General features: G+C 32.6%; 1 protein-coding gene across 2 annotated transcripts; it reads left to right on the top strand.

Moving 5' to 3' along the window:
• Positions 1-1,686: 1,686 nt before the first annotated feature.
• Positions 1,687-13,647, top strand: LOC122020895 (digalactosyldiacylglycerol synthase 2, chloroplastic-like). 2 transcript variants are annotated; one of them, XM_042578933.1, is made up of 5 exons: positions 1,687-1,845; positions 6,042-6,443; positions 6,772-7,038; positions 12,480-12,829; positions 12,924-13,647. In XM_042578933.1, the coding sequence occupies exons 2-5, from the start codon at positions 6,138-6,140 to the stop codon at positions 13,465-13,467; spliced, it is 1,467 nt and encodes a 488-aa protein (XP_042434867.1). In that variant the 5' UTR covers positions 1,687-1,845; positions 6,042-6,137; the 3' UTR covers positions 13,468-13,647. The 2 variants fall into 2 exon arrangements, with proteins under 2 accessions (XP_042434867.1, XP_042434868.1); XM_042578934.1 differs by having other exon boundaries at positions 1,688-1,845; positions 6,067-6,443.
• The last annotated feature ends 2,031 nt before the right edge of the window (positions 13,648-15,678 follow it).

The raw sequence follows: 15,678 nt of genomic DNA on the forward strand, positions 1-15,678 counted from the left end.
TGAGTAATAATTTTAATTAAATAAAAGTAATTGTATCGTATGCTTTAGAAGGACTAAAATAGATATATTTTTAGATGAAAAATAGGATAATAAATAATGGACCTTAATTTGATATTTTTAAAAATTGAGACGTACTTTTAATCATAAAGCAAATAAATGACACGTTTTGATTTTTCTTTTATTTTTTTGTCCTTTGATAATTATTTAGAAAATCATAAAAATTTAAATACTATTTAAAATCAATAAAAAAATAAAGTTTAAAAATATGTTAAAAATTATGATTTTAGAATTTCAGAGATAATTTGACTATTTATAAGAGAATTTTAGATTTTTTTTCAAAAATTAATTTGATAATTTCAGACTAGCAAATACTCATAAGGTAGTTTTTTTGGGGGAAAATTTGCATGCAATCTCCGTTGGCAAACATAATTTTGCATGCAGTCCTACTTCTCAAATTCTTTGTTTTCACTCCCTAGTCAAACATATTTACCTAATTATCCATGATATTTTTAAGTATAAAAAGTTCAAAAATCAGTATAATTCATCTTAAATTCAGTACATTAAATTTAGAATCTAGTATATTTTTAATCAAATTGAGTCAGATTCTTTTTTCATCTTAATTGGATGGAAAATATATTAGATTTTCTTTAAATGATACTCAATTGGATGAAAAATATACTAGATTTTCTTTAAATGATAAATAATGCTGAATTTAGGAGGAATTATATTAAGAAAAAAGTTGTGCTCAATTTAATAAAAAATATACTCGATTCTAGTTTAAAGTGCTAAATTTAATAGGAATTATACTCGTTTTTAGACTATTTGTATCTAAAAAAATATGAGAGTTAATTTTGATAGAAAATATACACGATTTTCTTTAAATGTTACTCAATTGGATGAAAAAATACTAAATTTTGTTTAAATGGTACTGAATTTAGGAGAAATTATATTAAGCAGGGAAAAAATCATGCTTAATTTAATAGAAAATATATTTGATTTTAATGTAAAATACTAAATTTAACGGGAATTATATTCGTTTTTAGATTTTTTATACCTAAAAAATATTAGAGATAATTTTGATAGAAAATATACTCGATTCTAGTATAAAATGCTGACTTTAAGAAAAATTATACTCATTCTTGGACTTTTTATACCTAAAAAATCTGAGGGTAATTAGGTCATGATATTTACATGAGGGGAGTTGAAGCAAAGGAAACTTTGCATGTAGGGAGTTGAAATAAAATTTTTTGAATAGAGGGACTACATGCAAAATTAAGAATGGGATTAAGGATTTTTCTCCACTTTATCATTTTTTTTTTTAGGAAAAATTATGTATTTTTATTTATTTAACGTCCAAATAAAATATATTCTTAACGTCTTAAACCGGCACAGGTCCAATCGGGAGCGCGAACCCTGTCCGGCCTGACATGCGAGCCGAGCTCGGCCGTTCAATACGACACGTCGTCTACACCATACCGGACATAATACACAGATCAAGTTTGACCGATTAAATATACTCATTTATTGCCCACCGATCCTATTGAATTGTACTAGTGGGGCCCGTTGTCGTTGTCAGGACCGCGGGGCGAGATGCAATCCCCGCACCAGAAACTATTTACTTACCTCCGCTCACGTATACCCGATGCGATACCTTGCCTACTATTGTTCCGATCTAAACTCAGCTTATTATCCAATAAAAAGGAATAAAATATTCTATCGCCTCTCGTCGCATGAACGCTGTTCTTTCCCCTTCCATTCTGGCAGCTTGCTGGCGTCCCTTCGTTCTGCGCCTTGTTCGCGGTCTCACTCTTTCCGTCTTCGGGGCGGCATCGGATCAGGCGGGAGGTAGTTTTTTTTTTTTTTTTTCAATCTGCGCAATTTTCTCACCTTTTCCTAGTTCCTCCGTGTGCTTTCAAGGTCGAAGTTGAAAGAGAATGTATTTGTCTTTTGAATCCCTAATTTCCTTAATAGCTTTGCGATTGGAAGATCCTATCCATTTTACGTGCTTAATCTATGTTAGGGTAGATAAATTTTGTAACTTTGCTTCTTGATGCTGATTTTTGCGGAATGTACCGGTTATTTGGGGTCGCCTCGCATTCCGGAAGCAAATGAGGGAAGGTTCAGGAACAGTTATTGGGTTCTGGAGATGTCAGACTTTCTTTTTTTTTCATGGGAAAGTAGAGAAAACCCATAATTTGTGTGAATTTGGGTATGTAAAAATGTGGTTGTGATATTTTTGTGAGAAGACCCAATATATTCCGAGATGGAAAGATATACAGATCGAAAAGAAAAACATAGTGAATGGAGAGGATAGTAGGAATTAGATTTCTTACAACTTGCAAGTCGTTTGTAAAGGAAGGTAACAGATAGAAAGATAGAGATCAAAACGAGGTCACAGGAGCGTCATTAGTGTCCACGTGATTTTTTTTTTCTTTTTTGGAAAACGATATGTGTGAACAAGTGCTCACTCAGGATAGAAATTATATAGACGTGAAGTAACAGGCATAATCTGATTCTCTTGTTGAATTGGGAGGGCTTATAAGCAAGGGTTATCGTGTTTAGGTGTACCTAAACTTACGAGGAGCTCTGATGATAACTTTTCTATTCACCTATGTATTATTGTTCGAATAATTCCTTTTGTACTATGTTCATTCCTGTTGAACATGTGCATCATGTTAATTAAGCTTATAAGTTGTTTGTGTACTTGCATGGTTCTTTAAATGTTGGTAAAATGCTGTTTTTATACTACACTTGTATTGTGTTGTTTATGTATTGATTAGCTATTGTAAATTGGTGTTGATATGTTCTAGAACTTGATAGTTGAATTATATTTCTTGCGGATGTGGATTATATAACGAATGTTAAATTACAAATGAGGCATTTAACCCATTAGGAGGATGATAGACCATATAGCATTTTATATAGGTTAACTTCACCACGACCATGCTTGGACAACAGATGAGAGTGATGCACTCGACGCAGCATGCTCGAGCTATATTTGGTAGTCGTGGACATGTTGGAGCTTACACGAGCATCACTCTCCATTGCAAAATGGGAGAGTGCATGGGTTCACACCCATCGAATGAGTCTATACATGCTCCTCGATCGATAACTAGTTTGCATTATTTGTATGGTTTTGCAGTTATGCTGCTCTACTTTGATTCTTTTTAGTTAGTGGTTGTTTAATTTTGTTGTTCATTGCATGATACATGTTTATTATTATCATTCACCATTTTACTAACCTGTTTCTCTGTTTGAGGACCACAAGTGGATGCTATTTTAGGGTTGGGTGGGTTAAATTTTGACAATTGCTAAGTGGTAACTCAAAGGATGCTTCACAACGTACTTCATGAATTTTAAGCCTTACGTTTTACCATCATGATTTATTTCTTACCTTTGTAGCTGCAGTTCTTTTCTTATTATGTCAGTTCTTTGTGTCACTTTTATTCAGTGGATTATTCATGCTAGTAAAGTAAGAACTTTTATTTAATTGTTCATCGTTAGTAGATAAACTTCGTCACTTTTATTATGTCCTAAGTGATGTAAGTAGTTTGGCTAAATATGCAAGTTGGGGTCTTTCTTGTGAATTTTTATTGTGAAAGATTTTTAAAATAATACATTGAAAACCCATTTTTGATATTTTAATTTGAAGTGGCTCTTTGCTAAGTAGGGTATTGGATACATTGTTGTGTGGCCATCATGGGTGCCATACTATGCCTATGACCGTGGGAACGCATTTGGAGTGTGACTGACTTTCAGTTAGTAGATAAACTTCGTACTCTCTATGTTAAATAAAAATTTTACATTCAAAAATTATTTCATAGCTAAGGGCTGACACAATGTCTTTCTAACTGGATTTAGATCTGCAAAATTAACTTTACTAGCGAGGTGATACCTGGCCTTGACCTCGCCATACGAGGTCCCGGGAAAGGATATATTGTACGCAACCTTACCCTGCTTTTTGCAAGAGGTTGTTTCTAGGATTTGAATCTGTGATCATTTTTGGTCACAAAGCAACAACTTTATCGTTCGCCAAGGCTCCCTTCATTGTAATCATTTATACATAGAAAAAATATAGATATGAAAAGATCAGAATTCAAAACTTTAGACCGCAAGGATCACTTATTCAGCTAGCCAAGATTATTCTCTGCTTATACAAATTCTTTCAAAACTTAGATTATTCTCTGTTTATACCAATTCTCTCAAAACTGGGCTGATTGTATTCTAGATATCGCAATAGCCTACTCCAATGCAAGGTTTAAAATTTTGACCTGTGCCGAGGTTTTGGTCTCAGATCGGAACGATACGGTTTCGGTATCGCATCGTGCCATGCCAATACGATTTCATTAAATTTTTTATTTATATATAGTAATTATAAGATAAATATATCTATGGTGTGTATAAAAATAAGTTGTATATTGATTTTGTATAAGTTCTCAATTATTGAACAACTTAATATTGTTAGAAAAAATAATTAAATATAATTTTTTTTAAAATAAAATTGATCTATCAATAACTTATTAAAATTGATCTATCTATATTAATAAGTATATAAATTAATACAAAGATATATAATAATTATATAAATTAACTATTTATTCATTTAATTAATTATTAATTAAATAATATATTTTTTAAATAGTAAAAAAATCTAGTAAAAAATATAAAATAATAAAAAATTATCAGAATATTAATCTAAGTTATTAGAATTTTTAAAGAATTTTTTAAATGAAATTTAAAATAATACAAAAGGAATATTTTGAATTATTATATTTTTAAATGAAATTTAAAACATTAAAAAATAAAATTTTAGAATATTAATTAATAAAATTTATTAAATTTATTTTAATTTTAAATATATTTTTTATATATTTTATTAGGATAATTTAATTAGGGTTTATAAAAGTCTGCTCGAAATATCACACTTACTTAAGAATTGTTTACATTAATTAAATAGAAAGGAAAAGAAAAAAAGAAAAAAAACTGCAACGCGAGGCGAGGCGTGGCAGATCGCGGGGGAGGACAAGGACGCGTCCGACGGCACCAGAGGCGTCGTCGGACGCTTCCCCCGGTGCCGGAGGCGTCTCACGATGCCTTCGGCACCACAAGAGGCATCCTGCACCGAAGGCATCGCGGGACGCTTCCGACGCCTCCGAAAGCGTCCCGACTCTTCCGGCGCCGCCGGAGGAGTCCCGCAACTCCTCCGCACGGCGTCGAGACGGGGATGCCTCCCGTGTCGGTTTCGGCTGCCTAGCGGAATAGTAAAAACTATTCGTACCGGGCGGCACAGAACGACATTTCATTCCTTGCTCCAATGTCCAAGGCAACTAGATTCTGGATTTATTCTTTAGTCCGTATAGAATCTAGAATGTTCTAGTATTCAGAATTAGATAAACATTTTGGATTTGAACTGAACAATGCAATTACGTGGAGGTACAATTCACTCCTTTTTATTAGATTTCTCTCTTAGAGCATCATTAACAGAAGGCGAGGTGAGTTCTGGATTGAGTAAATAAGCTGAAGATAAGCCTAAAAGATAAGGTTTTGCGGTGGTTATTTCATTATGACAGACCTCAAACTAATGATATTTTGGTCCTAGTTGTCAAAGTTGGTGTCTGTCATAAAGTCGCTGTTGATAAATGTTGCTAATGTAACCTGTAAATCTATGCAACTAGGTATAGACAATTTTACAAGTCAAGACGAACATGGAAGGTTAATAGGTTTTGGTTGGTTAGAAGCAATATAAAATTTTTCTTGAGAACATGCCTAGAATGGCTGATTTTCTAGTCTTGAAAACTTTCCTGCATTATATTATGAATCTTTAAATGGTTGCAACATTCTGCAATATCTAAAATCTTCTTCTCATTGTTCATTCTCGCTTGTGTAGATTTTTTCCAATCTTCAGTTAGTGTGTGTTTTGGTACATCAATGAGATGGGCGTAACATTTTCCTTTTCCATCAACAAACCTTTTTAAACAATTTTCTCTCTGTGCAAAACTTCTACTTCTGTATAATTGTTCATTTCTCTTGTCTAACTGCAGTAAGCATTGGGCTTTTAATTGGCAGAGTGCTACTCTTCTTTTCTTGGTTGCATCATCACAAGATAAAAGTTACTGACATGGCAAATTGCAAATGATATGTATATATATATATATATTTTGATGGAGCAGAAGAAACATATTGCAATTTTCACAACAGCAAGTCTACCATGGATGACAGGAACTGCCGTCAACCCTTTGTTTCGTGCTGCTTACCTGGCTAAGGATTGCAATTGGGAGGTTACCCTTGTAATCCCTTGGTTATCATTGAAAGAGCAGGTTTTAGTATATCCAAATAAAATTATCTTTAATTCACCTGTGGAGCATGAAGCATATATTCGTTCGTGGCTCAAGGAGAAGGCTGAAGTTGTCTCAGAATTTAATATTATTTTCTATCCTGGAAAGGTGACATACTGTAAGCTAATCATGGTTCTACCTTCTTTACATATACTCCTTTTAAATTTGCATCTTTGTTATATAGAGTAAAAGTTTTGTTATTGTTATTCGATCTTGTGATAAATGTTGATAAGATTTACTTGAACTAGGATTCAGACTCCACTTACAGATATAACTTCCGTTATATAGAGTAAAAGTTTTGTTATTGTTATTCGATCTTGTGATAAATGTTGATAAGATTTACTTGAACTAGGATTCAGACTCCACTTACAGATATAACTTCCTGACTTCCTTTTAGTCGTTTTGATGAATTTCGTTAATTTCACTTAAATTGCAGTTCTCCAAAGAGAAAAGAAGCATTCTCCCTGTTGGGGACATCACTGAAACTATTCCTGATGAATTGGCAGAGATTGCTATACTTGAGGAACCAGAACATCTTACATGGTACCATCATGGTCGGCAATGGAAAACTAAATTCCAAAGTGTGATAGGTGTCATTCATACTAATTATCTGGAATATGTTAAGAGAGAAAAAAATGGGCAGATACAGGCATTTCTCTTGAAATATGTTAACGGTTGGGTTACTCAAATCTACTGCCACAAGGTTAGTGTCTTGAGTCTCCGTTGAAGTTTATTCTTTCACTAAAACATATTCAGTATGTTGCAAATTTTAAGTATTTTCTTTTTCAATTATGTTGTTGGTTTATTATTAAATTTTTCTTCTGACCAACTGAAAGAAATGAGTCCTATCACTAACAGAATGATATTCTTGGATAAAATTTACATATGATATCCCTTGCATTTTTCTTAGAGTTTAAAATATCATTCCATGCTGGTTGGTCCGGACAACATTTTTCATTCCACCCGTTAAAATCCCAGCTACAATAAGTTGGTCCTTCATCAACATTTTGTTCACAACCGTGAGTTTCTTTCATGAGTTCATCTACAACATAAGTTTGTCTACGACCGTGAACTTCGTCAGTGAGTTCATTCGCGACCATGAACTTTATCCATGATTGTGAGCTTTGTCCATGACTGCAATCAATGACCACACTTCTTGTCCATGAGTTAATCCGCAACCACAAGCTCTTCATTTGCGATTTTGGTTTCGGCAAGCTTTCCTCTTCTTCATGTCTTCTTTCTCAATATTTAAGCAACCCACACATTTGGTGGCATGAGCTGAAACAACACAATATGTTTCATTCTGATCAGGGACCAAAACAACAGAACAGATCAATACTTTAAATCTTGCATTTTCTACCCTGATATTTCTAATAAATTGGAGATTATAGGCATTAAATGATTGTGCATTGATTACTAAATAGATATTCGAAACCTAGTTTTTTTTGTCTATATTTCATTTTGCAACGATTCACCAAATTTGGTTTCAGATCTTAAAATATGCTCTTGATTTCATGAGTTATTACTTGGATTCACAATAGACTTCCAGTATTAATAATGGAAGTTGATTGTCTTCTTTTTCAATTTTAGCCTATAACTACTAATAAATTATAAAGGATCCCTCAAAGCTTTAACTTAATACTACAATGCTTATATAAAATATTAAATTGAGTTGATTGTCTAAATATGAGGGGATATATTTTTCTCCAAGTTTATATTTTATTTTGGGTCATTATTCCATAGGTCTCATATGATTCGAGCCTCATTGACATGAACATATCTCCAATATTTCATAATCGATCTAATAAGTCTAAATTTTACAAAACGTGCTTGTTTGACAAAGTCAAGTCATTATAATCAAAATAGATCTATTTCAATTAACCAATTAAGAAATGTATTACAATTATTCTTCCATTAAAAGTAGAGATTTCTTCCCTAATATGTTTAGATCTATATTGATATGACTTTTATGGGCACAATTTTTTTTTTTTTCTCTAGACATAGGAGACAGCCTAATGTGGCTATCGATGAGAATCTCTATAATTCATGGAGTTGTATGCACATGAAGGGTTATGTTTCTCAAAGTTATTTGAACAGTTCATCCTAGTTCTCATGAATCTAAAATCATATATTTTAAATTTAGAGTATTCATAACTAATATTTATATATTTCATTTCTCTCACATTAGTGGTGGCTTCACTCAACATGTCAATCTAAGATTTTTAGTAACGATTCTTATAAAGTGAGAGCGTGATACACTAGGGTACAATAAGAATTATATGATAATTGTTTTTTTTGTAGATGATAGCTAAACTGGACAAAACTCCGCCCATGATGACCGGTCATGGCCGGTCCCAAGCCCGCATAAAGGAGGAGGGTTGCGTTAGGTTGCCAGCCAGCGTCAAACTATGACAAATATTCAATGAATGAATCCATTAAACTATTGCTAGGTTGTTCCCCGGAAGGAACACGTTGCAGGGTCCGACTGTAACGTCTCGACAAGGACCGCTACATCTCCAGAACTCGGGTGTAGTGATAAATATGCAAGAGTTCGCGTTACAGGGTCCGATTGTAACGTCTCAGCAAAGACCGTTACATCTCCATGAGAACTTGGGTGTAGTGTTAAATAGGCAAAAGTTCTCACACCATAGGTTAGATAAGAACAAATATGATAGGAAAACTAATAATCTAAGATTTGGAACATGGAATATAGGGACTCTCACTGGTAAATCAATGGAGATAGTAGATATGATGATTAGGAGCAAAATTAGTATTTTGTGTGTACAAGAGACAAGAAAGCAAAGATGATAGAGAACTCCGGTTTTAAGTTATGGTACATGGAAAAGTAAAGCAAGAAATGGAGTGGGTATCATCTGTAGATAATTTGTTAAAGGATGAAGTTGTAGGAGTAGGAAAGGATAGAATTATAGCTCTTAAGATAATAGTGACGAAAAAAACTATGAACATAATTAGCATATATGCACCACAAGTAGGATTAGATGAAGCTACCAAATCAAGGTTTTGGGAGGACTTAGATGAAATATTACAAAATATTCCATCAAACGAAATGATTTTAATAAGAGGTGATCTAAATGGACACGTCGGAGTGAAAAATGAAATATGAGAGAGTACATGGAGTTATGGGTTTGGAACGAGGAATGAGGAAGGAAAACTATATTAGATTTTTGATAAGATACTATATATTAGCTAATACGTTTTTAAGAAAAAGAAGAACACTTAGTCACAATTCAAAGAAGTGGGAATAATAAATCGCAAATTGACTTTCTTAGGAAAAGGATAGAAAGATTTGTAAAGATTGCAGTTATCCCGGAGAAACTTTCTACAACATGTAGTAGTGTTGGATATACGCCCAAACATAGTATCAATAGAAAGAAAATATATCCATTCCTAGAATTAAGTGGTGGAAGTTAAAGGATGGGAAACAAAATATATTTAAGGAGAAGGTATAAGTACAAGGTAAAATAAATGATGACTCTAATACATGGGATAAGATGGTATCAAAATTGAAAATAGTAGCTAAGAGTGTACTTGGTGAGTCAAAGGATGCACCACTAAGTAAAGAATCTTTGGAATGAGAAATCAAGTGAGAGTGAGGAAAGGATAATAGCTTATAAGGAATTATATATTAAGCGAGGAAAACTTAAAAAATATACAATAGCCAAGAAAAACTAAGAAAGTAGTGAGTAAAGCAAAAATGAAACTTTTAATTGGATACAAAAGAAGGGAAAGAGATATTTATAGAATCTAAAGTGAGAGAAAGGAAAACAAAAGATCTTAGCCAAATAAAATGTATTAAAGATGAATGTAATAGGGTATTAGTAAATGATGGAGAAATAAAGAGCGGTGGAAGAGGTATTTTCATCAACTTTTAATGAAGGTTTAGGTGACCAACTTAACTTAGATAATTTAATTAGGTCAAATGAGTAGAAATTTTAATTTTATCGTAGAATTCAAACCTTAAAATAAAACAAACTTTAAATGAGATGCATAATGGAAAAGCCGTTGGATCGGATGATATAGAGGTATGGAAGTGTTTAGGAAAATAAGGTATTGAATGACTTACAAAATTATTTAACATGATATTGAAAGCGAAAAGAATGTCGATCAATGGAGGATAAGTCTGTTATATAAGAATAAGAGAGCATACAAAATTGTGCAAACTATAGGGATATTAAACTAATGAGTCATACTATGAAACTTTGGGAAAAATAATAGAAAAAAAATTAAGGAGACCACAGTGATAATCAATTTGGGTTAATGCCTGGAAGTTTGACAATAGAGCTATACATCTCCTTAGACAATTAATTGAAAAATATCGAGGCAAAAACAAGATCTATTCATCGACTTAGAAAAAGCTTATGATAGAGTCCCAAGAGAAATTATATGAAGAATTTTAGAAAAGAGAGGTGTTAGCAATGTAATATATTGAACTAATTAAGGATATGTATGAGGATGTAACGACTAAAGTAAAGACTTCGTGGAGTAATCAAGGATTTCCAATAAAGATAGGGTTACATTGTGGATCAGCCCTAAGTTCCTATCTTTTCACTAATTATGAACTCATCACGACATTCAAGACATTAAATCGTACTGGTACATGTTTAGATGATATTATTTTGGTAGATGAGACACGTGAAGGAGTAATGTTAGAATCTTGGAGGGAAACACTAGAAGGGAAAGATTTTAAGCTTAGTAGATTAAAGACAGAATATATGAAATTTAAATTTAACAATATTAGAAGTAATGAAACAATTGTTAAGATAGGAGAGGACGAGTTAACCGGAACCGAGAGATTTAAATATTTAGGATCATTTTTACAAAATGATGGAGGGATTGAGAGAGACGTCTTACATAGAATATAAGCAGGATAGGTGAAATGGAGGGGAGCGTCAGGTGTTTTATGTGACCGTAAAGTACCTCTTTAACTTAAAGGTAAGTTCTATAAAACCGTTGTTAGACTTGCTATGTTATATGGAGCTGAATGTTGGGTTATAACTCGAGCACATGAGCATAAGATGAGAGTTGCAGAGATGAGGATGTTAAGGTGGATGTGTGGACATACGAAGATGGACAAAATAAGGAATGAGAGCATTAGAGAGAAAGTCGGAGTTGCATCTATTGAGGACAAACTCCGAGAGACACGTTTAAGATGGTACGGACATGTACTAGACGACCAATAAATGCTTCAGTTAGGCGATGTGAAACTATGATAAACATGCATATCAAACGAGGAAGAGGAAGACCAAAAAAGACTTGGTTAGCAATAATAAAACAAGATAAAATTTATTTAAATATAGATGATTGGGCAAAAGGCGATAACGCTCGCCCCCAGCGCCCTCGTGGACCTTGCCCAAGGCTATCACGAGGGGGGTTAATCACAGTAGCCGAAGGAGTTAAAGGCGCAGTGGGCTGAGGGACACGGGGATAAGGGATTTACGCTCTTGCTGCCGCCGCGATTCGAACCCACGTTCTCATTGGGCAAACTTCTACGCCCTAACCCCTGCGGATAACCCCGTGGGACTATTTAAATATAGATGATGATATAATAGGAGATAGAGCTCAATGGCGTAAAAGGATTCATACAGCCGACCTCACTTAGTGGGAAAATGCTTGGTTGTTGTTGTTGTTGTATAGCTAAACTGGACAAGAACTAAAGCATGAAATATAAACTACCACCTTAATAAACAAAAGCATTTCAAAAAAAAAAAATAGAGTTACCAAATTTATCAGAAGTATGCAATTGCAAACCCAATCTAATATAAAAATTGCCACAAGGTTTGAATCTAAATGCCTTTTTCTTGTAATCTTATTAGGCTTGTATTGAAGTTTGATTTGTTGTACAAGATTTACTTTGTAAACCGTCTTATACAGTTATACTAGATCAGGGAAAACATATTTTAGTAACATAACTAAATAACCCTACACTACGTCATCCTACCAACTTGTGATCCCTCAAACCTAACTGAGCATCTGTAAATTTTAGCACGTGTTTTTTTGTTGTAAAATTCTCTCATCACTCTTAGGTTAACAGCCCGTGTATTGTTATTTATAGTTTCAAACAAAAATTCAAGGTTATCCACTTGCAAAATGTGCTTATATCACCAACCTTGTTTGCTGCTGCAGATTGTGAGATTATCAGGTGCCACCCAAGATCTGCCAAGGTCGGTCATCTGTAATGTCCATGGTGTGAACCCTAAATTCCTCGAGGTAGGGAAAACAAAGCATGAGCTAAAACAGAGAGGTCAGATAGCATTTCCCAAAGGTGCCTACTTCATTGGAAAGATGGTTTGGAGTAAAGGTTATACAGAACTTCTCCAGCTACTCTCGAAATTCCAAGATGAACTTTCTGATTTACAGATAGACTTGTATGGGAATGGAGAAGACTTCAATGAAATTCAAGAATCTTTCAGTGAATTGACCCTGGATACGAGAATTTATCCTGGTCGTGATCATGTCGATTCTATATTTCATGAGTAAGTTAATAACTGATTTGCCTCTGCATTGCATGTTTCTCATTCTCGTAATTGTTGATATTTCAAAAATTAATATTCTTCTTTCGCTTTTCAGCTACAAGGTGTTCATTAACCCGAGCACTACAGATGTAGTTTGTACAACAACAGCAGAGGCTCTTGCAATGGGGAAGATTGTTATTTGTGCCGACCACCCTTCAAATGAATTCTTTAAGCAGTTTCCAAATTGCTATACATACAATAGTGGCAAGGAGTTTGTGAAATTAACACTTAAAGCTCTCGTCAAAGAACCTGCGCCGATCACAGACAATCTTCTACACGAGCTATCATGGGAGGCAGCCACAGAAAGGTTTATAGAGGCTGCTGAGCTAAAGGAGATTATACAGGAGAAAACACTTTCCTCGCCAAAGCCTTTCATGGCAATGTCTTCTGATGACTGGAAGAAGAGTCTTGAGGAAGCATCTGCATACCTGCACAATGCAATATCTGGAATCGAGGCTGCACGCTATGCCTTTGGTGCGATTCCGAACACCCTACAACCTGATGAACAACAATGTGAGGAGCTTGGTTTGCCTTTCGAACGTAAGCTGTTCGACAGACGTTCTGCTGCTCCTGATACTGACCTATCAAAAATGACTTAAATTCAGTTAGAATATAGTTTCTACCTTTCATGTTTTGCTCTGTGAATTATGCACGATTCGGAGTACTTAGCCAAACCTAATCCCATGAGTTAAGCAAAAGATGTAAGAGTGGAATAATGGACATGTAAAAGCATTTGCAGTTTGCAGTTGCATGATTATCAGTATGTTTTGAAGCGTTTAGCCACTCTGTACCTAAATTCTGTGTATTGTGGCTATTGTTTTCAAAAAAAAAAAAAAAAAAAAAACTTGGTAATTTGTGTATCCTTCTAACTTTATATTTTATCTTGTTTTTTTTCGTTGGCATCATATATCAGCATATACCAATTTAGGATGATGGGTCTGATATCATGGAAATTTTTTATTGTTCAGGATAAATCAAAAAGTGTTTAGATGGTCCATCAGTCTAGTAATTTTAGATTAACCATCTATTAAAAAAAAAAATACTTAGTAAGTTGTTGCCCCATGGCTATATTATATGGGGTTGATGTTGCATACAAGAGTCTTAAAAATAAATTAGAAGTAATAAATATTTACATTAAATTGTTTCTTTTGGAACCTCTAAATATGCTATTTATTTATATGGTAGAAAAAAGTCCTCTCTGATAAGCTTTCCGATTTACTTCTTTATAGATAGATGATTGTAAGATGATCATGTAGAACTGTTGGATGACAGATTTTATCTTTTACTATCATATTTATATCGTAGAAAATTAAAATGGTATTTTTTTATTTTTACTATAAAAAAATACTTCATTTTTTTAAAATTAAAGGGTGCTTTATATCTTAAAAATGTTATTTCTCTCCGGCAATTTTAGTCAATTGTTTTATGTTATAACAATTTTGATTGAAATTAAATTATTTTAATTATAAATAATTTTAATTAAAAGTGTTGTACTAGTTTTTATAAGTTGAATTAATTTTAACTAAATTAAAATAATTTTAATTAATATTTTGATTAATGGTAAAATACTTTTTGAGATATTAAGGTGGTCCTTCAAGTATCGCTTGTTAAAAAATATAATAGTCTCTACAAAATATCTAGTTAGTTAGAGGGCGGTAGAATTACTATAATAGGGTACCGATCAAATCTCATCGAACGCATGCTCTCAGAAAAAAAACTCCTCTCACCCCTAACTACTTAGTGTTTGATTATAAGTTGACCTGTAATTTACTTTCTTTCACAAAATATAGGGACATAATGTAAGAAACATTGGGGATAAATGTAAATCATCTTCTACAATAACTTCTTAAAAAATAATGGACATAAAATTTAATATTTTTTAATACCTAGAGTACCTCTAATATTGAATTACATAATAAAAAAATCTTATAAAATAACATTTAAAATATATAGGATAAAAATTAAAAAGGTGTTCATATTGATAGCTAGCTTCTACGTGTAGCGGATAGTTGACTATCTAGTATCTAAAGGGTGGAAGTAAGAATTGATTCTTTATCTCATTATAAAAAAATTGTCACCATTTAGCCAATTGAATATCTCCAATCTCCATGAAAACATATTGATTTTGCTTATGTTTCAACAAGTAAAATAAACTAAAAGAACATGATACTGACATTATTTTAAATGAATATTATTTAATTACGATCAACATACAAAACAAGCAAGCAACTGTTACATTATGTAACAATTAGTTGCTAACTTTTATAATAATATCATCTTTATTGGAGAATAATAATCTTATTAAAATAATATTTTAATTAATAAAATAAATTAAGTGGACTCTCTAATACCTATTACATTTCAAATGAATATTATATGATTTTAATAAAATAAATTAAGTGAACTCTATAATATTTATTATATTTCAAATGAATATTATATGATTGAAGTTAACTATTATAACATGTAGTAGTAAGTTGCCAACTTCTATATCATTACTTTATATTAATTTTATTTATTGGAGAGTTATAACGGATTAAAATAATATTCTAATGAAAAAAAATAAATTAAAGAATTTTATATCACTCACTATATTTTAAATAAAAATTATTTAATTACGATTGACTACGTAGAAATTAATAAGTAACTGATACCCAATGTAACAATTAGTTGTTAACGTCTAATTTGTATAACAACTACATAATAATTTTTACATATCGGAGCAGGATTTTGCCAAAAAAATGTTAGTGCTGGTTAAGGATATTTTTGAGATAAAATTAAAGGTAAATTATTGTTATTTTATTAATGAA

The sequence above is a fragment of the Zingiber officinale genome, chromosome 9A, assembly GCF_018446385.1.
Source record: "Zingiber officinale cultivar Zhangliang chromosome 9A, Zo_v1.1, whole genome shotgun sequence".
In the NCBI taxonomy this organism is placed as follows: Eukaryota; Viridiplantae; Streptophyta; class Magnoliopsida; order Zingiberales; family Zingiberaceae; genus Zingiber; species Zingiber officinale.